General features: G+C 35.0%; 4 protein-coding genes and 1 long non-coding RNA gene across 7 annotated transcripts; 3 read left to right on the forward strand and 2 right to left on the reverse strand.

Annotated features, from left to right (window-relative positions):
- Positions 1-36: 36 nt before the first annotated feature.
- Positions 37-3077, forward strand: LOC114749822 (serine/threonine protein phosphatase 2A regulatory subunit B''alpha-like; the record flags this gene model as incomplete). Its single annotated transcript, XM_028938362.1, is given in 7 exon segments — positions 37-198; positions 306-415; positions 1506-1528; positions 1531-1661; positions 1758-1883; positions 1983-2132; positions 2638-3077. Coding segments are annotated over 6 exon segments (693 nt in total), but the record flags the coding sequence as incomplete, so codon positions are not given.
- A 2024-nt stretch (positions 3078-5101) lies between these two features.
- Positions 5102-8670, forward strand: LOC114749823 (NADH dehydrogenase [ubiquinone] flavoprotein 1, mitochondrial-like). The gene is made up of 3 exons (XM_028938363.1): positions 5102-5211; positions 5908-7400; positions 8367-8670. The coding sequence occupies exon 2, from the start codon at positions 5927-5929 to the stop codon at positions 7385-7387; it is 1461 nt and encodes a 486-aa protein (XP_028794196.1). The 5' UTR covers positions 5102-5211; positions 5908-5926; the 3' UTR covers positions 7388-7400; positions 8367-8670.
- LOC114749824 (uncharacterized) lies at positions 8475-8773 on the reverse strand. Its single transcript, XR_003740591.1, has 2 exons — positions 8727-8773; positions 8475-8690 (listed from the first exon to the last, which is right to left on the reverse strand). It is a non-coding gene; the product is annotated as an uncharacterized LOC114749824 (long non-coding RNA).
- A 2911-nt stretch (positions 8774-11684) lies between these two features.
- Positions 11685-19277, forward strand: LOC114749825 (uncharacterized). 3 transcript variants are annotated; one of them, XM_028938365.1, is made up of 10 exons: positions 11685-11946; positions 12545-13269; positions 13769-15029; positions 15362-15635; positions 15735-15941; positions 16652-16825; positions 17873-18070; positions 18156-18269; positions 18817-19156; positions 19195-19277. In XM_028938365.1, exons 2-9 carry the CDS (start codon positions 12603-12605, stop codon positions 19129-19131), a joined length of 3210 nt encoding a protein of 1069 aa, XP_028794198.1. In that variant the 5' UTR covers positions 11685-11946; positions 12545-12602; the 3' UTR covers positions 19132-19156; positions 19195-19277. The 3 variants fall into 3 exon arrangements, with proteins under 3 accessions (XP_028794198.1, XP_028794199.1, XP_028794197.1); XM_028938366.1 differs by having other exon boundaries at positions 18817-19153; positions 19192-19277; XM_028938364.1 differs by having other exon boundaries at positions 18817-19277.
- Positions 19278-21735: 2458 nt separating this feature from the next.
- Positions 21736-22874, reverse strand: LOC114749827 (peroxisomal membrane protein 11A-like). Its single transcript, XM_028938367.1, has one exon. It carries the CDS (start codon positions 22753-22755, stop codon positions 21988-21990), a length of 768 nt encoding a protein of 255 aa, XP_028794200.1. The 5' UTR covers positions 22756-22874; the 3' UTR covers positions 21736-21987.
- Between the last annotated feature and the right edge of the window lie 2553 nt (positions 22875-25427).

Here is a 25427-nt window from a genome sequence, read left to right on the forward strand (position 1 = left end):
TTCCCCTTTATTTTTTTAGAAGTTTATTTAATTCCCTTACTGAATTTCAGGTACTTCTCGTATGAGCATTTTTATGTCATTTACTGCAAATTTTGGGAGCTCGACACAGACCATGACTTTTTTATCGATAAAGAGAACCTTATTAGATATGGAAACCATGCCCTTACCTTCAGGATTGTTGATAGAATTTTTTCCCAGGTTTGTTGGGTCATAGCCAATATGTGGAGTTGAGATTTACCGGGCCCAGAGAAGTTTCTTAATCTTAATTTTCTTTTTCTCTTTTTGGTTTTTATCTTGTCTCTCAGGTTCCAAGGAAATTTACCAGTAAACTTGAAGGGAAGATGAGTTATGAAGATTTTGTTTACTTTATACTTGCAGAGGAGGACAAGTCATCAGAACCTAGTTTAGAGTACTGGTACACTTCACCTTCTCAGATACTGGGACCCTTGTATGTAGTATCTTGTAAAAATCTGCTGGCATTTCTCACTTGGGTGATTAGGAAGGCAAATCATACTCTTCTGACATCTTTAAAGATTTAGTGTGGGTGTAGAAGGTAAAAGAAAGAGGATGGAAATTGGAAATCCTTCTTCTTCTTCTTTTTTTTTTTTTTGGGGGGGGGGGGTGTTTACTCAATCATCGCTTAAATAAAGAGAAGAAGAGGTGGTCTCATCTTTTGGGTTGCAAAGGTTGTATTTGTTGTGACATGTGACATTCTTATGGGGTACCTGCTTAGATAAATTTTACTACTTATTTGTGGTAGGTACTACTGTAATCCAAAGGGATTAGGTGGAAAAAAATAATTCCAGAATTATCACCAGGAAAAAACATCATGCCAGAATCTGAAGATAACAGTATCTTCAATACAGCAGGGGAGAATCCCCAGTGCAAAGATAAAACACGTTCTGCATCCTCACAACTGTTATTTATAAGCAAATACTTAACAGAATCCTGAACTGCTTCATGACTGCAACTAGTGCATAACTGGACGTGAAATCAATAGAACATCCTATGAACTACACGCGTAACTACTCCTTCCTACAGAATAAGGAATTGAACGAGGAACACAAGATAACTTCCCTTCACTGCCATCTGTTTTACTACTGTTTCATCCACTTGCCCACTACTCTCCTCTATCCTTGCCCCCTCTTCTTCCTTCTACTGTAAATGACAGGGATGTGGGCCTCTATCACTTTGCCGGATGAATTTATTTATTAGACAAGTGCTGTTGTTGGGATGTGGGAAAGTTAGGACTTGAGAGATTGGGTACATGAAGCATAGACCTACCATAACATAAATTATGAGACTCTCAGCATCAGAACTTCAACATTCTTTATTTATTGGAGCTTGATTTGCATATGATCTGAAGTTCCTATATTTTGAATCGATTTCATGAGGATATATTTTCAGAATTTCCCTCACGGAATTTTTCATCACTTCCCCTTCCCATAAGAATTGCAGCAGCCTCTTTAAATAGAAATTAATTTACACTTCTTTTGTCGTAATAGGTTCAAATGCATTGATTTGGATGGAATGGAATACTTACCCCAAATGAACTGCTGTTCTTTTATGAGGAGCAGTTGCATCGAATGGAATGCATGGCCCAGGAGCCAGTGCTTTTTGAAGACATATTATGTCAGATAGTTGATATGATTGGACCGGAGGTCTTTCCTTGTCTTGTTCATCTTTGGTTTTGCCCCCATTTGCGTCTGTTTTCATCCTTCTGCAGAAGGGCTAGTGCTAACAAAACATTTATGCAGAACGAGGGATACATCACATTAAAAGATGTGAAAGCCAGCAAGCTTTCTGGGAATGTTTTCAATATCCTTTTCAACCTCAACAAGTTCATTGCTTTTGAAACACGTGATCCATTCCTCATACGTCAGGTAAAAGCTAGCTTTAGATCCTAATCCATTCTCAATGCTAGGCTTTCTTTTGGTACAGTTAGCTTTTGAATTCTGATTATATGGTGGGTATTTTGTAAGGAACGCGAGGATCCAACTTTGACAGAGTGGGATCGTTTTGCACACAGAGAGTATATTAGGCTTTCTATGGAAGAAGATGGTGAAGATGCCTCAAATGCTAGTGGAGATGTCTGGGACGAATCACTTGAGGCTCCATTCTGATTTTTTTGGGTAAGTTGAGTGTATTCATTTCGTTGATAGCTCTTGCAACTGGATGCTTATGTATGTTGGTGTCATTTGTGATGGCATCAATGTTGGGTGATTTACATGAATAGTTGGACTAAGATCTAGGTTGATATATCGACATGTTGAAGCAGTAGTGACAACTCAATTTCTTTGTTAAGTTATACATACCATTTAATGGGATATAGGTTTGATACCAGGGGGTAAGAGTTCACCTTAGCCATTCATTTGCAATTAAACGGATGCTTCAGATTGCATGGATCAACACATGAATTCTATGCACCCTTATGTAGAAAAGATCTCTTCATCCTTAATATATTGAAACACAGACGTATCAGGCCTAAGTTTTTTTGTTTAAAAACAAAAAAACAAAAAGCGCACACATTTTCATGTTCAAATTTTAGATCAGAAGAAATCTTTGCATCAGAATGTCTAGAGAGAAGTTATGCTATTTCTTGAGTTCGATTTTACATTTCATCTGATATAACTGCAGACGCATCAGTGGCTATGAATGCTTCAAGAGTCTGTAGCATAAACGGTATTACATTTGGAGAGGCCTGCTGCAGACGTACGGAGCTCCTGTAATTGTTCTATATAGAGGGGTCCCTATGACTTTAAGTAGAAGGAAAAGGAGCAGGTTGGTTATAGTACCTCAGGAAGAAGACAGGCACGCTTCTACTTGGATTTATTTTTGTCCATATACATTTTTCTTAGACTAATCCAAATCAAATTAATTTTCTGTAAAAAATTATAGCTGGAGTTTTTCCTCTGTTGTCATGGTCGTCATTGTATTTTTTTTTTTTCCTTCACAAATTCCATTGCATTTTTTGTATTTTAAGTATGTTCCCTTTATTAAGTACATAGTGAGGAGAGAACATGAGAAGTTTATTTTCCGGGTATAAAGGGGTATTTCTTCATAATATTTTTTATTTATTGTTTTTCTCTACCTGATTTTACATAATATTTAGTGGTATAGTTTTCTGTCTTCATAAACGATGAAGGGGGTAATGTCAATCTTGGACATGCATTTGTAGCACGATAGCTGATGAAAACAAATAACCGTAGCCATTTTTGGGGGGCGAGAAGTTCTATATGCATCATGTAGTTATTAATGCACATCCTCATAATTGATTTGCTTTTTTTTTTTTTTGCCCCCCAACAACTTTCTCCCACTAGATGGGACCTCATAACTCATGTCAAGTCCTGATAAAAGAAAAGGGCTGTGCTAAAATTAACATAATATTTTGTCAGATCTTCTATGATATGAGTTCATGATAAAAAAAAAATTGTTTTCATTTTATATTTAATTTTTTCAGAAGGTTTCTTTTGTGCTATGCGATGGGTGATATAGACGGAAAAAATTTAAAGGTTGTCAAAGATTGTATTTATTTTTTATATTTAAATTATGTTGAAATTGTAGAAAAAAAGAGTAGAGGCACAAAGGGTGTGCTAGATCCAATCAAAATGTGTAGCGAAATAACGAAAAGACCAAAAAAAAAAAAATTAAAGTCTAAAAACAGTATCTCATTCATAATTTATAGCTAACGGAATTTTCTGCAACTTTTTATATTTTTAAGTGATGGCAAGTTGTGCTGGCTTGTCTTGGCTGTGGATAATTTGAAGTTGAGAAATTAATATGACGCAAGTGTTTATAGGTATTTTTAGTTTTTTACACAAGTGGAGGGAAAATTTTTTTTCACATATTTATTTTATATTTGGTAAGCTATAATTAGTATATACTCCCTCCCTCCGTTCCTTATTATAAGAGACATTTGGTGCTTATGGCATATTCCTATATATAAGAGACACTTAAAAGTTGTCTCTACTTTTTTGTGTTGATTTCCTATTTTACTCATATTTATTGTCTTCAATTCACACACTCTCTCCCTCTCACTTCTCTTTCTTTCAATAATTTAATTGTTCTCTTTCATACTCTCTCTCCTTATTAATGAGGGTATTTTGGAAAAAAATATTTTTTTTACACATTGATTGTTCTTAACTACTTTTAACTGCTTTTTTGATCAACGTAATTCGGTTATTCGTCTCTTATAATAAGGAACGAAGGGAGTACTATTTAAAATAAGCTCGATATAAACTTGGACATAGACCATGAAACGTAACTTTGAGTGGCAGGTTTTTCAATTAAAACACTGATGAATACATATTAATTTTTTTATACTAAATTATAGTTCAGTTAGAAAATTTCTATCTGTAATCTCAACATTAAAAAATGTGTTTTTTTTCTAACAAAAAAATTATAGAAGTACAAAAAGTTAAGCATATTTCCTTTTCCCGCTTTAATGTTTTTTTTCTTACCAGCCTTTTCCCGCTTTAATGTGAACCTTTATTACATTCAGTGATTTATATTTTAGACGTGACATGAGCCACGTCTTGGCCATCCTAGCCACGCGATGGTCTTTTGAACTCCAAGTTTTAGCAATAAAAAGGTCGGTGTTTAGTTAGGTCATGGCATAACATAACAAAAAGAAGAATATTACGAAGGACTAGTATCAAATTTATAAATTAATTAATAAAAAATTTTAAGTTTATCACTTAGACACCTACATAATAAAAATTTATCGATCAACCGTTTTTGTAAATTTATAACTAAAAATATTTAGTACATTAGTAAAAGGGGAAAAACACTAATATATACATGCATATAAGTATACTTATATGTATAAATAAAATCGGGACAGTTTTGCTGAAAGAGCTCTTTTGGCTCAATTGACCCTAGCTCAGCTTGCAAAGCCACTCCCAATTTTAGCGTTCAGCAGCAACACCAGATCCTACTGTAGCAGAATCCGATCAAAGGGTTGCACACTGGTACGTGCCTCTTCATTTCCTCACCTTCCGTTGTTTTGGCTATCTTTCGCCAAAACTGAGTCATAGAGTTCAAATTTGTGCCCTAGATCATAATCAATGTGAGATTTGAGCTTCAAAGTTGAAAGAGAGGGTTTGAGGTGGCCGCTTGTGTGGTTGATTTTCGCATAGAATGCGATCGAACCTATTTGCATTCGCGGAGGAGTGGAAGTAGAGATAGAGGAGAGAGAAGTTTAAATAGAGGGTGAGACTGGCAAGAAACGGGGCTCCTTGTGGTTTTAATTTTGTTCATCGGATTTAATAAATTCTTTGACTGATACCATTATGGTTTCCAATTCCTCCAATTTTCGCGAAGCCACAAAATGTTCAAGATATCCTATGACCATTGGAGAAGTTGGAATTCTGGTTTTTTTTTTTTTTTTGAAAGCCAAGTGTTTTATCTCAAATGTAATGATCACGACTGGTTGTGTTGGGCTAGGATAATGATGGGTTTTCTTAACAATGTTCAGTCTGTGCTTTTGTAACGGTGACCTGAGTGTTCGGTATTTTCATTTTTGAGAAGGCTAAACCTTAATGGCTATTGTTTGATGATGCTTTAAGTGTTTTCAATGTTTGATTTTTTTTCCCCTCTTTAAAACAAGTTTTATTTTGGATAAGTAGATAATGAAGTGTATACAGATCTAGATGTGTCCATTTATTCAGTTACAGAGCCTTGTCTAAATAGAGATTGTATTTTTCAGAAATTTGAATGCGCAATCCAGTCTGCTTACTGATTCATTGTTTATATAGCAATGCTTTTGAATCATATGGTTAAATTAATGGTTGGTAACTGGGCCTGAATTCTGTAGCCAATTTGAGTATACTGCTTTTGGTTAATAGGAATTATAATCTGGTCACTGTCAGCTCCCAACATTAACCCTCAATGTTTTGCTGACAATAGAAATTTCTGTGAGGAAACCATGAAGAGCATTCTGTCTCTCCAGAGGACATCCCTAGTCCGACATCATAGTGAGAAGTACGGTGTTGGTTACAGATTATTTAGCACTCAGGGTGCTTCTACTACTGGTACTCCTCAGGCTGCGCCGCCGCCGCCCGCCACCCCACCTCCAGAGAAAACCCATTTTGGCGGCCTTAAAGATGAGGACCGGATTTTTACCAACTTATATGGGTTACATGATCCTTTTCTCAAAGGTGCCATGAAACGGGGTGATTGGCATCGAACTAAAGATCTGGTACTTAAGGGGACTGATTGGATTGTAAATGAAGTAAAGAAGTCCGGCCTTCGTGGACGTGGTGGTGCTGGTTTCCCTTCTGGCCTCAAATGGTCATTCATGCCAAAAGCATCTGATGGGCGTCCTTCCTATCTTGTTGTCAATGCTGATGAAAGTGAACCTGGGACTTGCAAAGACAGGGAAATTATGCGGCATGACCCGCATAAATTGTTAGAAGGATGCTTGATTGCTGGAGTGGGAATGCGGGCTAGTGCTGCTTATATTTATATAAGGGGTGAATATGTAAATGAGCGGAAAAACCTGGAAAAGGCTAGGAAAGAGGCTTATGCAGCTGGTTTATTGGGTAAAAATGCCTGTGGCTCAGGCTATGATTTTGATGTTCATATCCACTATGGTGCTGGTGCTTACATTTGTGGTGAGGAAACAGCACTTTTGGAAAGTCTTGAAGGGAAACAAGGTAAACCAAGATTAAAGCCACCTTTCCCCGCCAATGCAGGGTTGTATGGTTGTCCTACCACTGTGACAAATGTGGAGACAGTGGCTGTTTCCCCTACTATTTTAAGACGTGGGCCAGAATGGTTTGCCAGTTTTGGCAGGAAGAATAATTCCGGGACAAAATTATTTTGTGTGTCTGGGCACGTGAACAAGCCTTGCACTGTTGAGGAGGAAATGAGTATTCCCCTGAAGGAGTTGATAGAGAGGCACTGCGGAGGTGTTAGAGGAGGGTGGGATAATTTGCTCGCGGTAATTCCAGGAGGATCATCTGTTCCTCTAATTCCCAAGCATATATGTGATGATGTTTTAATGGATTATGATGCACTCAAAGCTGTCCAGTCAGGGTTGGGTACTGCAGCCGTGATTGTGATGGATAAGTCAACTGATGTTGTGGACGCCATTGCAAGGCTTTCTTACTTCTACAAACATGAAAGTTGTGGCCAGTGCACACCATGCAGAGAGGGAACTGGATGGCTCTGGATGATCATGGAAAGATTGAAAGTTGGGAATGCAAAGCTAGAAGAAATTGATATGCTTCAGGAGGTGACAAAGCAAATTGAAGGACACACAATTTGTGCCTTGGGTGATGCTGCTGCTTGGCCAGTGCAGGGTCTTATCAGGCATTTTAGACCAGAGCTTGAGAGAAGAATTAAAGAACGTGCAGAGAGGGAGTTGCTGGAGGCTGCTGCTTAGACTTTGTACCAAGGTTGTTTCTTGGATCTCTCTTTCTAATTACTTTTTTTTTTTTTGTGACACTCTTTCTAGTTACTTTATAAAAGTTTTCATCTTTTCTAATTTTGTTATGATTGAGTCTGAAAGCAGTGTAAAAGTGAGGGGGGGTTCATAATTATATAAATACTTCTTTTATTTTTCAGACAATAATTAAATTTCAATTCTTTGATCTGGCACAAAATGTTAATGGATACTTTTGCTGCCTATACTGTTGTGGAATGATGTGCCTTTGGTTTTAATCAAGTCTAAATAAAATTTTGGTTTGTAATGTACTCTTTATCGATGCAAGAGGGAGATATGCATATGGGAACTCGAGTTTTAGGGCTAGCATGAACTCATCTAAATAACCATCCACCCCATTGTTGAAATATACCAGCGTGTTATTACAGTGTAACGGTAGATGCTTAATGTGTGCGACAGTATTGCTGATATCGTTCGAGATCTGTCCCTATTTAGATAAAGAAAAGATTTGATACAAATGAGTAGATGGTTGTTCTTTGATACTGTCTTGGTATTTTGCTTATACAATACCCTTTAACCTGTCTTGTGGAATTCAATCAATTCAACCTCATCGTGGCTCAGCGATCTGCATTTCCTTTATTTAGAGGCTATGATTTCTACAAGTTGGGCTTAGAACTACTTTCGATATGCCCATCTTCTTCCTTCTTTTCTTTTTTAATTTACTTCAACTGGCTTTTATTGAATATGTTGCTTGCTTGTGATTGTGACTTGTGACCAAGTAAAAATATGAGCTCTAAACGTCAAGAAGCAATTGGGTAACGCATAAGACATCAACACGACTCGATGATTTGATTGAGTGTGCTAGAGTATCTTGTGGGTATATGGCTAAAGCTGGTTGCCACTATTTTTATGTTTCTATTTGAAGTAATAATTTAACGTCAGTTGCAAATCTGATTGAGCTTCTCTTATAATGTCTTAGGGGTAAGCATACTGGTGGATAGCAAGAAATGTAATAAAGTCTGTGCCTCTGATTTTGGAAGGATGGATGGCTCCAGTTTCGGCGGCCTTGACGTCTTTCTCATTTTAATTTTAAAATTTAGAACTTGATGACTGGAACCAGAGTAATCTTCTGGACTTGGATACAATGTGTTTCCTGAACAGGGCCTTTGACACAATTTCATGTATGAAAATAATATAATTTGTTGTTAATTGTACTAAACAACCGATGATTATGTGGTGTTTGTTGTTTATCAATCAATGATGATGCTGAGTTATAATGTGAACTACGTTGCCGGGGCCGCATCTGAGGGAGATATGCTGTTTATACTGTTTCATCTACAGGAAGATTGGTCTGTCATTTTGTAACAGCCAAACTATCTTGTGGAATTTCCTTGCACAATCATAGAGGGGTCCTTAGTTCACGTGCTTAGTTTCTTGCGGAGAGGGGTTTCCGTGCCTTAGCTGCCGCTCCATTCTCTCCCTCTTCTGTTCGAATGTCATCTTGCATTTATTTTTTTGGCCCGGGGTATCTCCCACCCACACAATAAGGGATAATTTTTTGGGTATTGTCAGACGATTAAGTGTGGACTCCTCCTAACAATGTTTTTCTCTGTATGCACCATTGTAAAGATCTAACTTGGAACATAATGCTTAAAGTGTTCAAATTTCTTCCATTTGACCTAGTACTTATTGGTATATTGCATGTTTGTTTTGTCTTGCTATTGTCATTTTTTTCCTTTGGTTAAAATAATTAAAGAGGATATTTTAGAAACATCTAATGCAATTTGAGAATAACCAATCAAATTCAATGGAAAAGTGTAGAATCGAAGTAGCATCTTGTGAGACATTAATTTTCTGTTTTCCAAGGATTTATTTTTAAATATTTGATTATTAGATTAACAATCCGCATTAACAGGATGTGAAGGAGAAAATTAGTTCAGTTTACATCATTTGATTAAGACTGAGGGAGATTCCTTCGAAGTTCAAACATCCCAGAGATAGAGTACTGATGGGGGATTAGGTGGAAAAAAATAAAGTACGGAATAAAACAGAAAGTGAAAATGATAGGATTATGACCTTTCAACCTTTCGATGTAATCTCTTGAGAATGCATGAGAAAGGATGATGCTGTTGATGATAATTTTTTTTTTTTCACCGGTTGTTATTTTTACACCTAATTTTCTTTTTCAGATATTAGTTTAAATGCCGAGATAGATTGCTTCGAAAAACAAATTGAAGTGATAGATTACAAAAATAGTTATTCAAGCATTGGTTGAAACTAAAGTGATAGGAAGTGATGAAAATGAAAAATAAGTTTTTGATAAGATCGTATGGCTTAACATAACTCGCTGGTCAGAGAAACAGGTTTAAGATCACACACACATACTACCTCTGTTCTTTGTTATAACAACTTATTTGATTTTTAAATTTGTTTTAAATATAAAATTTCAATCCATTTTATCTTTCATATTTATCGATTTCTTCTCAAAGTAGTCTTTATAGTAGTTGTACATATTAAAAGTTTCATCAAATGGTAATTCTAACTAGTAATATCATGATTAGTAAGGATATTCTAGGAAAGGTAATGCATATTTATAATAAATAACTAATTTAACTAATTTTCTTAATTTCTCTAAGTTAGTCAATTAGGTCTTATATTAAGGATAAAAAATAATATAGACTATTAGAGAGAGTGTGTGCGCGCCTTCAAATTAGTTCATGATCAAATGAAAATTGGATTATTAATATACTCCGCAGAGTAATTTTATTTTTTGGATACATTGATTAATTTGAAATCTAGTTCTATGATGAGTAATTTTTTTATCTTAAATCATTAACTAGCTTGAAGACGCTACACAAATTTGTTTGGATTACATGAGTTGGTTTCAAGATACTTAAATATTAAAAATAAAAGTTAGAAAAAAAATTGTTTGAATTCAGTTTCAGAGTTTCTAGACGTAGTTGTTTGCCTCCCAAGTTATACCACAACATGACTTTTTTTTTTTTTTTACTCAAACTAACTTTTAATTTTAAGAATCGAAAAGTCACTTTTAAATTTCTCACTTGTATGTTTATTTGGAGATACCTATTATAAATATGTTTATATAAGTCGAGATAAAATTTATTTCACATATTTATTTCGTATATTCTAAATCACAATTAAAAAATCGTTTTTAAGATATCACATCATTGTTAATGAAAGTCACTCTACATGATTTTTTTTTCCCCATTCATTCAAACGTTTCAAACTCTCCAACACCAGTTAGGAAAAATCAAATTCTTTTCATTTGACGTAAAATCAGTCCTGAATCCTGATGTGTGGATTAGAGTAATTAAGAAAACTTACCCTTCCTTAACCCCCTGAAGCAATGGGAAGTATCTTCCAAGGTTGATAAAACTGACTGGTTGGCGTAATATCGATCTTCAATTTGAGGTCTCTTTACGATAAATGTTAAACATTGATTTAAAATATTAAATTTAAAAAATAAAGGTAGGACAATTAGTTAGACGATCTTTGAGCCACCGAATTTTCAGAACTTGATGCGTGTGTTTTCAGAAGATTTTATTAAAAACGTCAAACATGAAAAATTAATACTCCTCCGGTCCTTAATATAGGACCTAATTATTGAGTTGGCTTTGGTCCTAAATATAAGACCCATTTCTCATATTTATCAGTTTTCTCTAAATTAACCCTATAAATACTCCCTCAACCATAATCAAATAAAAGAGATGGGGGTATTAAGAAAAATGATTATAGTGTTTTAGGAAAAACATATCACATTTTTAATAATTAACTAACTTACCTAACTTCCTTAATCTAATCAAATTAGTTAAATGGGTCTTATATTAAGGACCGGAGGAGTATATTGATAAAATGTCAAAATTGTGACGTGATATGATGAATTTAAATTGTGTATCGATAATCATTGAGACGATGATCGAAACAATTATCATTGGGCATTTATTTTCTGCAAAAAAAAAAAAAATTGGTAGGGACCCGCCTAATTTATCGACTCCGTGTGCTTAAAAATTGAGTATGGATCTAAAATTAAACAAGTAACTAACATTATTTTGAGGTTAATCGTTAAGATTCTGACACTAATAACATTTTTTCAAGGAGTTTAGTTGTGATAGAAAAACGAATATTCAAAGTAAACTTTGAAGCGCGTGGGATTAAAAAAGGTGTAATTTTTTAAATAATACACGTAATGTGATGCGACTGTGCGTAACTTCGCGATTAAACTCTTGTCCCACTGTTAACATGGCGCTTTCCCACATCCCTCTCTGCTACGGACACGTTTTCTCGTATTCGTTTTCACCTTATTTGAGCTTTTTCCTTTCCTTCGCTTCTCAGCTTTTATGTTTTCGCCGCACATTGTTCGCGTTTGCCCCCACCTTTGAATTGAAAGACGAAGATGCCCATTTCCCACCAGCAGTAATCACGGGGAGGATCGCCCTCTTCATTTTCCTCACTTTCACTGTTGTCACTGTGCCTTCGTTCCATCACAGGGCTTCTTTGCTTTACTGGTTTGCATCCCAGCAATTCAATCCTGTGTTCAGGTTCAAATTTTCCGGCTATTATTATGGTCTTACCTTTGTTGATCTGATCACAAATTAGCGGTGGATGCTTTCTTTGCTTTCCTGCATTTCTTTTTCCGCAACCGGATGTTTGGCTGGTTTGGCTAATTACTTTGGTCACTGCTAAAACAGGATGGCTTTATTATAGTTTAAAGATTTGTCCATTTAGCTAACGTTTTCATGCATTTAATTATTTTGTTTGTCCAAGTCCGCCTGGGGATGTTTTTCTTTCTTACCTCATTCCAGTCGGTAGTGTTTGTCTTTCTGTACAAAAATTCTTTATTTCAGTTGGTATATTGTTTATTTCATTTTGGCTTGATAATTAGTTTTTTAAATAATTTATTTTGGGTAGCCTGGTAGGTGGCTATTCCCGGCATCTTATTTTTATTTTGAACATGGAGAGCTTTCCACGTTCTCTTTTCCCGTTAAAACCATAATTGGCTGTTTTTCTTTTTGCCCCCTTTGGTCATCCAAGTGTTCTTTTTCTGCTACAAAGTTTGTCAATCAAGTTTCTCTTTGGTATGAAGTAAGGCATGTTAGAATTTTTCTTCCTCTGAACCAACTTTTGTTTTCTATTCAGGTTTCATCATTTATAGTGTATCAGCACACTAAGAAAGGAAATTGTGCTTCTTGTTAATATGGTCCTGGGAATAAGATCAAAGAGTAGAAAAACTGTCTCAATCCAAGTGCACTACATCATCCATGTTCACGAGATCAGACCCTGGCCTCCTTCTAAGTCACTGAGATCTGCTCAATCAGTTGTTCTGCAATGGGAAAATGGTGATAAAAATTCAGGGTCTTTTGCTTGTAGTTCAAAAGATGGGAAAATTGAGATCAACGAGTCTTTCAGGCTTCCATTACTTTTATTGAGAGAGTCATCCAAAAGAGGCAAACACCATGACGCTTTTCAGAAGAATTGCTTAGACTTTTACTTGTATGAACGCCAAAATGACAAGACAGCCAAAAGTCAACTCTTGGGATCAGCCACAATAAACATAGCGGATTTTGGAGTTATTAAGGAAATTACCACCATACAAACACAGGTGAACTGCAAGAAGAGTTTCAGGGGCTTAGCACAGCCATTCCTTTATATTAACATTCAGCCGGTTGATGTAGAGGGTTCTGACTCATCACCGAAGAGCAGTGTGTCAAAAGAAGTGTCGCTAGACAAGGAAGAAAATGAATCTGCGACACAGTCTGTCAATGATGAGGATTTTGAAATTGCCTCTTTTACTGATGATGAGATTGATGATATTTCTTCAAATACCTCACAAACTGTCAAATCTGCTTCTGAGACTACAGGAGGTTTGCCACCTCTAAGTGATAAAGTACTCCAATTGAATAGCTTCTAATCCTGCACTATGTAAACTGATCTAAATCATGCTCTTCATTTTGGTATAATACATACACTGATCATCAACATGCGTTTTCAGTTTAGTTGCTCACTGCAAATTATTTTCTATTGATGTTACTTTACTCTTGAGCTGATCATACGCTGCTATATCAATTACTGTTGCAGTGAGTAATTTTCCATTTATCTCCTTCATACAATAACCAATGTTTTCAACTCCAGATGTGTTAACGTTTAACTCTCTTTTTGGATAAAACATATTATCTCCTATAATGGCAAGTAGATATAATGTGACAGAATTAGATAGAAATCTGAGGATTAGGTTACCCATTCTTCAGGGCAATCATATATTTCTGCTGAAATGCATTTGTTTGGCTTTTCTGTGATGATAATAATTTTGCCCAAAAAAAAAAAGCTTCGCTTTGATGATAGGATGCTGCCATTTTATTGCAGATAAGGTGGAAATTAGCAAAGTGGGAACAACAGGATCAACTCAGGAATCCGTTGAACCCATGGAGACATCTTCTGCTGGTTCACATATAGAAGTTGAGACTGGGACATCATTGCACTCATCGTCTCTGGTTTTGTCCTCAGATAACAGCAACACTTCATGTGATGGGACTTCTTCACCAAACTTTCCTGAGGATCATGCCAAGGTTGCTCATGCAAGTTCTCGAATTCTGGAATCTGCTAACTCAAACATACAAGCAGAGGCTGGAGCATCCAAAAGATTCAATAGAATTAAATTACCCTTACCATCTGAGGCCTTGTCCTCAGATACTAGCAATGCCACATATAATAGACCTTCACCAAAATTTTCTGAGGATCATGTCAAGGTTGGTGATGTAAGTTCTAAGATTCCAGACTTTTCTAGCTCATATGTTAAAGAAGAGGCTGGAGCGTCCAAACAATTAAATAGAATCAAGTTACACTCGCCATCTATGGTCTTGTCCTCAAACACTAGCAATGCTACATATGATAGGTATTCTTCGCCTAAATTTCCTGAGGAATGTGTGGAGGTTGCTGATGCAAGTTCTAAAATTCCAGAAAGCACTCAACAATCCAACAGGCAAAATATTTCCAAGGGTGCCATGGTCAAAAGCTTATCTTCTGCATCATACATTATGCAATCAAACATCCAAAGCTATTCTCGATCTCAAGATAAGGAACTTCTTCAGAATCCATCTGAAGATGATTATGCAAGAAATGGAAAAATTGCAGGTCCTACACGACCACTGAGTAGGAAAGCACGTGAACAGCCCAGAAAAGTTTTGATTAATGATAAACCAGAGGATTTGACATCTCTTAAATTGCCTTTAGACACTTCTCAGAACTATGGTTTACTTGGTAAGAATCGAGCCCCAGAAAAGGCAGAGGAAAATAATACTCTGAATGATGATCATGTTGATGCTGCTTGTCATGAAGGTTCTAATACAAATGACAGCTTAAACGATAATGAAACCAAACTGAAGTCTGAAGTTCAAATGCTACGAGAAGAGCTGAGGGAAGCTGCTGCTCTTGAAATTTCACTTTACTCTGTTGTTGCTGATCATGGCAGCTCAGCAAACAAGGTCCATGCTCCTGCTCGGCGCATTTCTAGATTCTATTTACATGCTTTCAGAGTTGGATCACCAGCTTCCAGAGCTAATGCAGCCCAAAGTGCCGTTTCAGGATTTGTCTTGGTTTCTAAAGCTTGTGGAAATGATGTCCCGAGGTACTAGAGCTCATTTATATATTTTTTAAACGTTGCATAATATACAGACCCAGGTGCTCTCAAGTGGAAATCTTGCTCTTATATATTTGATGCTTTTACTGCATCTATTGTGGAGTATGGAAGCTTTGATATTAACAAAACCTAATATACCTGAAGAATTTTATTTTACTTTTACTTTCATCCATTATGGGTTGGGAATTTTAAAATCCGCCTCTGAAGGCTTTCAAATAATTTATAAAATATGAGTGCATATATGTATTCAGTAAGAATTGATGCTTCTTCTTTCATCTAAAAAGATGATGATGATGATGATGTTCATTTACCTTGAATAGGTTGACCTTCTGGCTCTCGAATTTAATTTTGTTGAGAGCAATTGTAAGCAAAGGAGTTGAAAAGATACAACTTGATGACAGTCTGTGCATCAATAGTGATAGAAATGGATCAGTTAATGGAAGCTGGCTGAAGAGGTCACCTTCTTGTGATGGAGAAAAAGAAAATGCAGTCAAATATTTTCATAGTTGGGAGGATCCACAAACATTTTTATTTGCATTGGAAAAGATTGAAGCTTGGATATTCTCGCGAATTGTTGAGTCTGTGTGGTGGCAGGTTGAAGCAGAACCCTTTCTGATTTCCTACTTATTTTGCCTATCTGAAATAAATATTTTTGCTTTACTGATAAGTCTTATGTTGCTTTGTTGTCCCAAGACTCTCACTCCACATATGCAGTCTGCTGCTGCTAAGAGCTCCAGTTCAAGGAAAGTCTATGGAAGAAGACATAGTTTAGGTGACCAAGAGCAAGGAAGCTTCTCCATTGACTTATGGAAAAGATCTTTCAAGGATGCCTGTGAAAGACTTTGCCCTCTTCGAGCTGGAGGCCATGGTTGTGGCTGTTTGCCTGTGATAGCTAGATTGGTAAGTTTTAGTATTCTGCTTTATGCATGCATATGGATATTAGTAATTGTATTATGCAATCATGTAACTATAAAGCTGAGGCAATATTCCTATAGGCAGTCATGTCATGCTTGTGTGAGAACATAGAAAGGACATTGATTGGAACAAATATTAGGAGTAATTTTTGTAGTTACTTGGTGATGATGGTGGTTCGTTAGGTTTAGACCCGTTTATTCTTTGTACATTATTGTTGTCTCTTGACCAATGCTACTCCAAAGCCGCAAGTATCTCAACGGTTTAGATTGATTTTGCCTACTCCTTTTCCTTTCCACCATGAACATATTCATTCTTGTTTTTCTATCTCTGACTTTGTAATAGATGTTGTCCTGGCAGATTTATATATAGTTCAGCATCTGTAATTGATCAGAGTTGCCAATGTCAACGGAAAACCTTTATAACCTCCAATTGCATCGTTCTCTGATTGGTCCTTATTATGAGGGAAAAGTTGTCATTTCCATCTTTGATTGTATTATTGTCTACCGCTGGTTAATATTTTGTGCATGCATGTCCTTATGTTTGTGTATTGAAGTGGTTAATTATATATCGTTGGGGGGAAACTTATTTGATCAATGTTTTTATCTTGTAATGACGTTAACACTCTAATTACTAACGTGTTATCTTATAAACTAAGTGTGATGTGATTGAAATGTAACTTTTTTTCATGCTTGTAGGTGATGGAGCAGCTTGTAAATCGACTTGATGTGGCAATGTTTAATGCTATTCTCCGTGAATCAGCTGAAGAGATGCCAACTGATCCTATATCTGACCCCATTAGTGATTCAAGGGTTCTCCCTATTCCTGCAGGAAAATCAGGCTTCGGGGCTGGCGCACAACTAAAAAATGCTGTGAGTGATGAAATTTCGTGTCATTCCTTGTTTCATTGTTATTTTCCGACTTCTAATTCATGATAATCTTCCAACCTGTCTGCAATATTGATAGAGTTCCGTTAGTCTATAAGAGGAATAAGAGTAGGAAGGCAGTTAGATATTGACTAAGTCCTAGTTTGCTGAGTCAGATTTCTTTTATTATTTAATGTTATTTAATATTTCCAAGTCAGTTAGCATAATTATCGGGATTGGGATAATCCATTAGAGTCTGTTATGCTGATTTATCGAGTCTTTAGCATTATGGGTCAGTTTTTTATGCTTATTCTGTTGTAATTCAGTTCTATATATATGTTGGCTGTATTTCAAGCTAACATATCAGAATTAATATCATTCCTTCCAGTATTAGGAGATTCTCCCGCTTGGCTATTAAGCTTATTTAAGTGAGATTCTTGCTTAAATACAGCCTAGTAGATTTTATTTTCCCGAAACCACTCTCTGCACCTACCAAATATCTTGTTCTTATCTCCTACATATATTTTTTCTACCACTAAATCATAAGGTCCACCGCTTCCAGTGTACAATAAGCATTCTGCATTTGTATGATTTTTGGGAAGGCTCTGCTAGCTGATTAAAATGAATGATGTGAAGTATCAAGTGATAATCCATGAGCTCTGGAAAACAAATTTTAGTTGAATGTTAGATCAGATTTACAATTTTTTATTTTTGTCTAGGGTGTGAAATACTTTTTGGCAGATGACAGAATTTTCCAATGAAAAAAATTAATGAGATTTTAGATTCTATTTACAAGACTTTGTCCTAAGGTTATAATAATCCTGTTCATTTTGAGCCTCTTTGCCTTAGTGCATGAGTGTATTTCATTATTTCTTTTCTTTTTTGTAGGCTTCTCTTTCTCTCTCTCTTTCTTTTTTTTTTTTTTTTTTTTTTGGGGTATTAAGACATGAAGTAGAATAATGTTACTATTTGCTCTTACTCTGATCAAGGATTGGCAGTGTATTCCTTTGATTAACCATCATTCCTCTGTTTCTAACTTTCGATTTTACTCAGATTGGGAACTGGTCAAGATGGCTCTCAGATTTATTTGATATTGATGATAGTGACTCTCCTGAAAATCGGAATGAAGATGCTGGCAACGGGAGCCCAGAGTGTGAGACATCCTTCAAGGCTTTCCATCTCCTTAATTCACTGAGTGATCTAATGATGCTTCCATTCGAAATGCTTGCTGACGTGTCTCAAAGAAAAGAGGTTAAATCAAGTTTTAGTCTTGTTCCTCATGTTTCGAGCATTAGTACTTTATCATTTGGTATTTATCATCTAAACACTACTGTAGGTATGCCCTACATTTGGCGTACCATTGATAAAGAGGGCTCTCAACAATTTTGTCCCAGACGAGTTCTGCCCGGGGCCCATCCCTGATGCTGTTCTTGAGAGCCTGAATACTGAGGTAGGTTGGTTAACATTTATTTGCTCTCTCGTGATATAAGCACTAACTTAAGCGTAACCAATGAATTATTGACTGTTGAGCAATGAAAAATGAATTGTTAACTAAATAACTTTGTTAGGTCTAGTTAGCTTTAGTCTCTGAATATCAGTTAGTCCTAAAAATAACATTTAATGCATGTTAGTCTGTTAGTCAAAATGGCCCGGTATATTAGAATATCTAATCACGTTTTTTTTTCCTTTCCTGAGACTCATCTAACAACTCACTAGCCATTTTTTTAACAAACATCATATAAGAAAAGCATTCAACATGAATGGTATTCAAGGGGAATGTCATGCTTATTTATACTCACGCACCCTTCTCACCGATGTGGGATTCACTAAACTTAGGGCAGTCATGAACTTTTGCTACGTCTGTGTATTGATGCTGTATTGTGTTACTAATGTCGTACAAAGAACTCCAACTTTAAGCCTCTTGTATCCCAAAAGGGCAGTAAAATGGAAGAGGAAATTAATGTTAACCATCTTTATGGTGTTTGTGTTGGTTTTAGGATATTGAGGACGACGAAGGTTCTATCACCAGCATTCCACATATCGCTGCCCCTACATCCTATGCACCACCTCCGGCAACCTCTGTTTCAGGCATAACACAAGAAATGGGCACCCAATCTCTACGAAGAAGTGGATCGTCAGTGGTTAAAAAATCCTACACTAGTGATGATGAGCTTGATGATTTAGACTCACCCCTATCTGCTATTGGGATTGATGAACATTCATTTGTATCCAACAAGTTTCCAGTAGTAAATGAAGGTCGTAATTTTGTTAGATATGAGCTTCTGCGAGAAGTATGGAGGGACAGTGAATGATGACCCATTCCTATGTGACTTGTTTTTTTTTTTTTCGGTGGTAGATCCTATGTGACTTGTTTTGTTTGCCTCTTGTGTATATATACTATTTGCATATCTTCCAATATCATTTTCAGTCATTTGTTGCAAAAAAAAAAAAAAAAAAACGCATTCCCCATATTCTACTGCTTTTCTTGTAAACTTGATACCTAAAGCATTGGGGAGGATAGCGACGAAGTCCCAAAAGATTGAATTTTTTACAACCAGAATCTCAATACATGACCTGCAAATATCAAATATCATTCAGACAATGACATCGACAATCAGATCCTCAGTACAATACCAAGATTCCTAAGCTTAAAATGTCATTCGAGGTTCTAAGTTCCAAGTGGAGAATGACGCCAAAATTAGCCAAACTTGACAGTTCACTAAATCCAAGCTCTGATACTGGGCGAATTCTGCAGTTATCGTTTTTTATGATCAGGGGAGATCTTGATCCCTCCCAGTCCCATGCCGGAGTCAAATGTGCGAACGGCGAAAAAACCAAAAGATGCAGAGGATAAGGAGCACAACTGAAATTTTCACGGGTTCATCTTGTCTAGTTTTTTTTTTCTTCTTTTATACTCCCGAGGTAGGGGTTACTCACGGATCATAGGATGTCACTACATCAAAAGTGTTATACTTGGGATAATCATAACGCCTCAACCAATAATTTTTGCCCAAATGTTCAATTTTCGTCGCGGACCTTGTGGTGTAGACTGTAGCCCACCAAATCTTTTGTATGTTATGTTCTACTCTGTCCTTTAGATGGATTATATTTCAGATTATTAGCATTTTTTTTAACTCCTCTCATGTACATATTGAATTAATTGGAATTATTATGCTCATAAATAAAACTGAAAGCGAGTATGTTCGCTCCCAATGCAAGTCAAGAAAATAAAGAAAAGGGGAAGAAAATTGGGTTTGTAATTTATATCCTTGTGTTGCATTGCTATTTGTGGTTTTGTGCTCCAATTTTCAAAAATGCTGTCCCATATGATGCGTTCCCAAGCTTATATGCCTTCAAAGCGTTTTCTCCAGTTCTGCCAATAAAAGCTCTAGTGACATGCTTTTCCTCCAGGATACTACGTGTTTCCATGGGCATGAATCCTGAGAATATATAGCTCCCAGCTGTGGTCCTAACTGTTTCAACTATTTATTCCATAAAGAAATATGCCCCGGAAAACTGAGAAGAGAACAAAATACAGACGGATAATAAAGAATTTGTACAAATATGCCCCGGAAACTGAAGGACAACTTTTCAGCTTTAAAATATCAAAAACAGAGGAAAGAACGCGAAGTAGAACAAACTAGCCTTCCGGAAGTGAGTTTGCACAAGGTAGTATAAGGTGAAAGTGATACAATAATATCTATATCACAGTAAATCATCCCTAGGCAGTTCCATTTCAATGCCCTGCCGATCAATATCAGCTTCAAATATAAGGACTAGTTAGCTAATCTGAGTAGATTAAAAAAATTAGTTAAATTAGTTATTTGTAATAAATAAGTGTTGTCTTTCTTAAAATATCATTGTCAGTCAAGTGTATTGGCTATAACTACCATTATTATAAATACTATCTTGAAAAAAAATGTATAAATATGAGAGACAAAATAGATTAGGATCTTATATTTAGAATCAAAATAAAAATCAAACGAGTTCTTATATTAAGGATTAGAAGTAATATTATACATGATTTAAAAACCCAAAACTCTTTCATGACATGGTAGAAAGGAAATATCTATAATAGCAGAAACTCAGTCATATAATGGGTTTATATTCATACCAATAGGCAATAGAACAAATGACAACATTAACAAGATTAAAAATTCCAAACCAAGAAAATATAATAAAGAACACACGATATATTTACTACTACTGATTAATCATAGGAGTACATAAACATCCATAGAAGTAAAAAGATGAAGTAGAACTATCAAAAGATGAAAAACACAAAAGAGCGTGTATTGATCAATAGAAGAAATCTAACACCAGAATTTTCAGATCAGTATGGCCACAGACCTCGTTATTAAACACCACGATCTTAACGTTGGTAACCAACTCTAGAACCGCAAGAAACAAGCCAGTCTTGGGTTCAACAATCTCAACTTTTAAACAGAGGAAACGAAGCATCCAGAGCAACTCAAACAGCACATATAACAAACCGCACCTGACTCAGAAGCCTCTTACTCCAGCACATCGCCAGTCAGCATACTGCATTTGACTTCCCCACATAACCAAAGAGTACTGAAGGCTACCCTTGGCTACGTATCTTCTCACGTTTGTTACAGTGATCACATGCTACCTGTATGGTTAACAGAACGGATATGCAGAAAAGACACATATAGCTCCCATGCAGATGAGTACCTTTGAGCAAGCTACAAAAAGTGAAGTTGATCGAGTCTAAGATGAGAATACACAAACAAGAACCAATCCCAGCAAAAAGGCCAAAACAAAAAATGGATAGGTAATTCCTAAACATAGTGTATACATAAGTATCTTAAACACGGATAATTCTTATTGTCGTCTCAGCAAAACTGAATGAATTATTAATTAGCACATGAAAAACATGGCAAGGGCTGTGAACATAGTAAAGTTAGTATATATGAATTGTGAGAGCAATATGGTTTTCAAAAAGAAACCCTTTTGAAGAATGGAAGCCCATCAATACATTTGCCAATTTGATTGGTCAGAAATAAATGTAAGGACAAAGAACCACAGCACTTTTACTTATAGTGAAAATCATACATTCAGCTGACATTTTCAAGTGAAAAGCTTATTAGAACTACTAAGGCCCTGGTTACAGGACAATGCAATCCTTGGAGAAGTGTCCACTAATTTTAGCAAGAAACCCAATTCTTGTGAGTGCTAATGAGTGCCGACAGCAGTCCCGCTGAAGACACAAATAATGGCCTAGATAATGGTCCTCTCCCATCCAATATATCATCCAATGCCATAAAACCATCAGCCACATCTTGAATTAAAGAGAGCTTCTTCAACAACTTCTTTTCCCTTAATCTGTTTAACTTCGCCTCATCTTCTTTACACCCCGAACCCGTCGCAGATTCAATACTCGATTTCAAGCATTCCTCGTCATCACAAATATTTCTCAAATCCCTCAGCTTCAAAGCAATACTACCGAAGTATCCAATAAACTCAGCCCAAGCACTGATTTTCTGCAAATTACGTGAATGTTTACTGTCGATTAGACCTGATTTCGCCAGCCAAATGAACTGTTCAACGAAGTAGTACAAGCCTTCACCACCATAGGCAATTATAGAGAGAACCCAATCCTGTTTGGAATCAGAATGAGCATTTCTCAAAGCGTTCAGGTCCTGAACAAACTTACCGATCCTGAAGGCTTTTCGACTAACCCCAACACTGGAGTCGAACCTCTTGAGACGTAGAGATAGGGATGGATTACCCTGAATAACGGAGGAGGCGAGGATAACCTTGGAAGCGTATCTGGAAATTTTGAGTAGCTTGTCAACGCCATCTCTCTTAGCAAGGTAAGCTTCGAGATGGGTAAAGAAGTCTCTGTGCTTAGCTTTTGGATTCTGTGGAGGAAGAGAAGGAATCAAAGGGGCTCGGGAGGAATCGGAATTCATAGGAGCGATCGAAGGAGGATCTAACTCAATTCAATGAGAATTTCCCGATACGACAAATTCAGCATCAACCGATCATATGCTGCTTTAGCGTTTTTTCCCAATCAAGAGCTTGATGAAAATGGGGGAAAAGGAAAACACATTAACCCACGCTTTTAATTTAAGCTTTCAGTTTTTAAGCGATTTGGCTCGAGTCAAGAAAGCATTTTTCTTATGAAAAACCTTGGAAAATGACAATTTCTAATTATTGATAAATTGACTTTTCACAAAAGTCATAGCATTTCAGTAAATGTATTCATAAATAATATACACTTCCATCCTCTGTATATACATTCTTAAAAAATACCGCTATTTTTTTAGTGAAAAGATTACCCTTGAAAAGAAAGAGTGTATAGGAAAAAAGTATAAATAATTAATAAAGTAATATAATATATAATTAATATAAATAAAAACTGAAAAAAAAAATAGTTATAATTTTAAATATTTTTAAAGGGATCTTGCAAATAAGATTATGCTTACTTCAAAAATTGTAGTACTTGTAGCCGTTAATATAAGAGTTAAATAATTAATTTAAAAATATATTAAAAAATTAGTTAAATTGGTGAATTATAACAAATATATGTTAGCCTTTCTAAATTATTATATTTAATTACTATAGTTAATTATGTGTATTGGGACCACTTCTTAGTAAAAACCCCTTACAACCAATAAAAATATTTTAGGGGAAAAAAAGCTATACCTTTGAACATGGAATAGATTGTGATTTTATATTTAAAATCAAACTTAATTCTCAAATTAGTTCTTGTATTAAATACTAGTGATTTTTTTTTTTTTTGCCAAAAGTATCTTTTGTACATATACAGGAAGTATGTGCATATAACCAGGATTCAAATGCATTTACAACTATTTTTCAAAAAACACATTCTAGTTACAAACTACTAGTTAAAGTATATTTTTAGTCATTTAACTTTACATAAGGTTTCATTTTAGTTCCTTAACTTTAAAAAGTAAATTTTTAGACCTCTAACCTTAAAAATATTAACAAAAAATAATGATATTGAGCTCCTGAATACTGATAAAATATTATATAATGCTAACATATTAAGTGTAATATTCAAAATGATTATGATTGTTACAAAAAATTATCATTTAAAATTAACAATTTTAGAGTTAAATGACTAAAAATATACTTTTTAAAGTTAAAGGAGCATATTGAAATCTTACATAAAGTTAAAAGACAAAATATATACTTTAGTTTAAATTGCTTATAGAAAATTATTAATAGTTCGATTCCTTAAAACAATAAATCTCTTGAGATTAATAACCATATACAAGTCTACTTCTTTGATTCTATTTATAAGTCACTTTTAACATATTTTACATTAACTAAGAAAAACCTTAAATTTTGTTAATTCTTATTTAAAATTTAACAACTTTTCAACTTTATCTCTATTTAATATACATTATATTCCATATAAATAAAGTCAATGCAATAATAAATTAATAATAAAATTGTACGTTCATATAAAAATTTTCTTTTAGTACCCCATAAATTTGATCAAAAAATGCCTTCTTTTTTTATTCCATAAATAAAATCAAAAGAGTAATTTTACTGTTGAGGTTGTTTAATTTTATTTTATAAAAATAAGGAATAACAATGAAATTTCTATAAAATTAAATGGTCTAAAGGGCACTTTTGTCTATTATATTCTCAACCTTTTTTAAAATTAGAGGTCAAAATGTGAATAATTTTTTTATAGGAAACCCAAATGTCCTTCTCTTATAATTACAGTACATGCATTTCATTTTAATTAAGATGCAAATTACTCCTCCATTCTATTTTTAAGTCGTAAATTTGGAGAGATGTGTATTTGATTTTATAAATTTTAATTTAAGCTTGTCTCAATATTTAATGATTTTTTTATTTTATCTTTAATTATACTTATTTATTATTTTTAACTAATTTTTTATTATATGCAAATTAATTATTTAAATTCAAAATTTATAATAAGCATATCAGGGGGTAGAATCAAACGGAGGAGCGATTTGAATGGGACGCTGGATGGTGACGATTTATCATTTTTATCTTTTCTCGAGGCCTTTCCGGCTTATACAAACGGGTCAAGAATTAATGTCTCGCGTTTTTTTCCAAAGCGCTTCAATAAATGGCAGTTAAATGACTAATTAATACGCTGCAAGTATTTATCACTCCGGTCCACATTATATAACACTTTTAATGCTTTATGTATCTGCATAAAAAATATCATGCAATATGGCAAAAAGAACAAACTATCATAAAAAGTAGGCTTATTTTTTCAAATTGTGTTATTGTTTATGATCAACATTTACAAATTTTTTTGCCCAACTGACATTGACAAGTTTTCAAGCATGCAGATAAAAATGCAAAGAACATACTGTCTGGTCTTATTCGTAAGGTCAGAGATAGAAGACATGTTTTTGTTCTTTTTATATAGTACTAAGAGACATTTTTTTGCATAGATGTATAATTTTACCTCTCATTTATTAATGTGTTGATTTTGTTTACATGACGTATAATGTATATTAAATAAGGATAGAGTTAAAAAGTTGTTAAATTTTAAATGAGAGTTAATGAAATTTAAGGTTTTTTTTAATCTGTATAAAATATGCTAAAAATAACTTATAAAGACATAAAT

Source organism: Neltuma alba, unplaced genomic scaffold, assembly GCF_004799145.2.
Source record: "Neltuma alba isolate B1F8T4 unplaced genomic scaffold, ASM479914v2 tig00006189_pilon, whole genome shotgun sequence".
NCBI lineage: Eukaryota > Viridiplantae > Streptophyta > Magnoliopsida > Fabales > Fabaceae > Neltuma > Neltuma alba.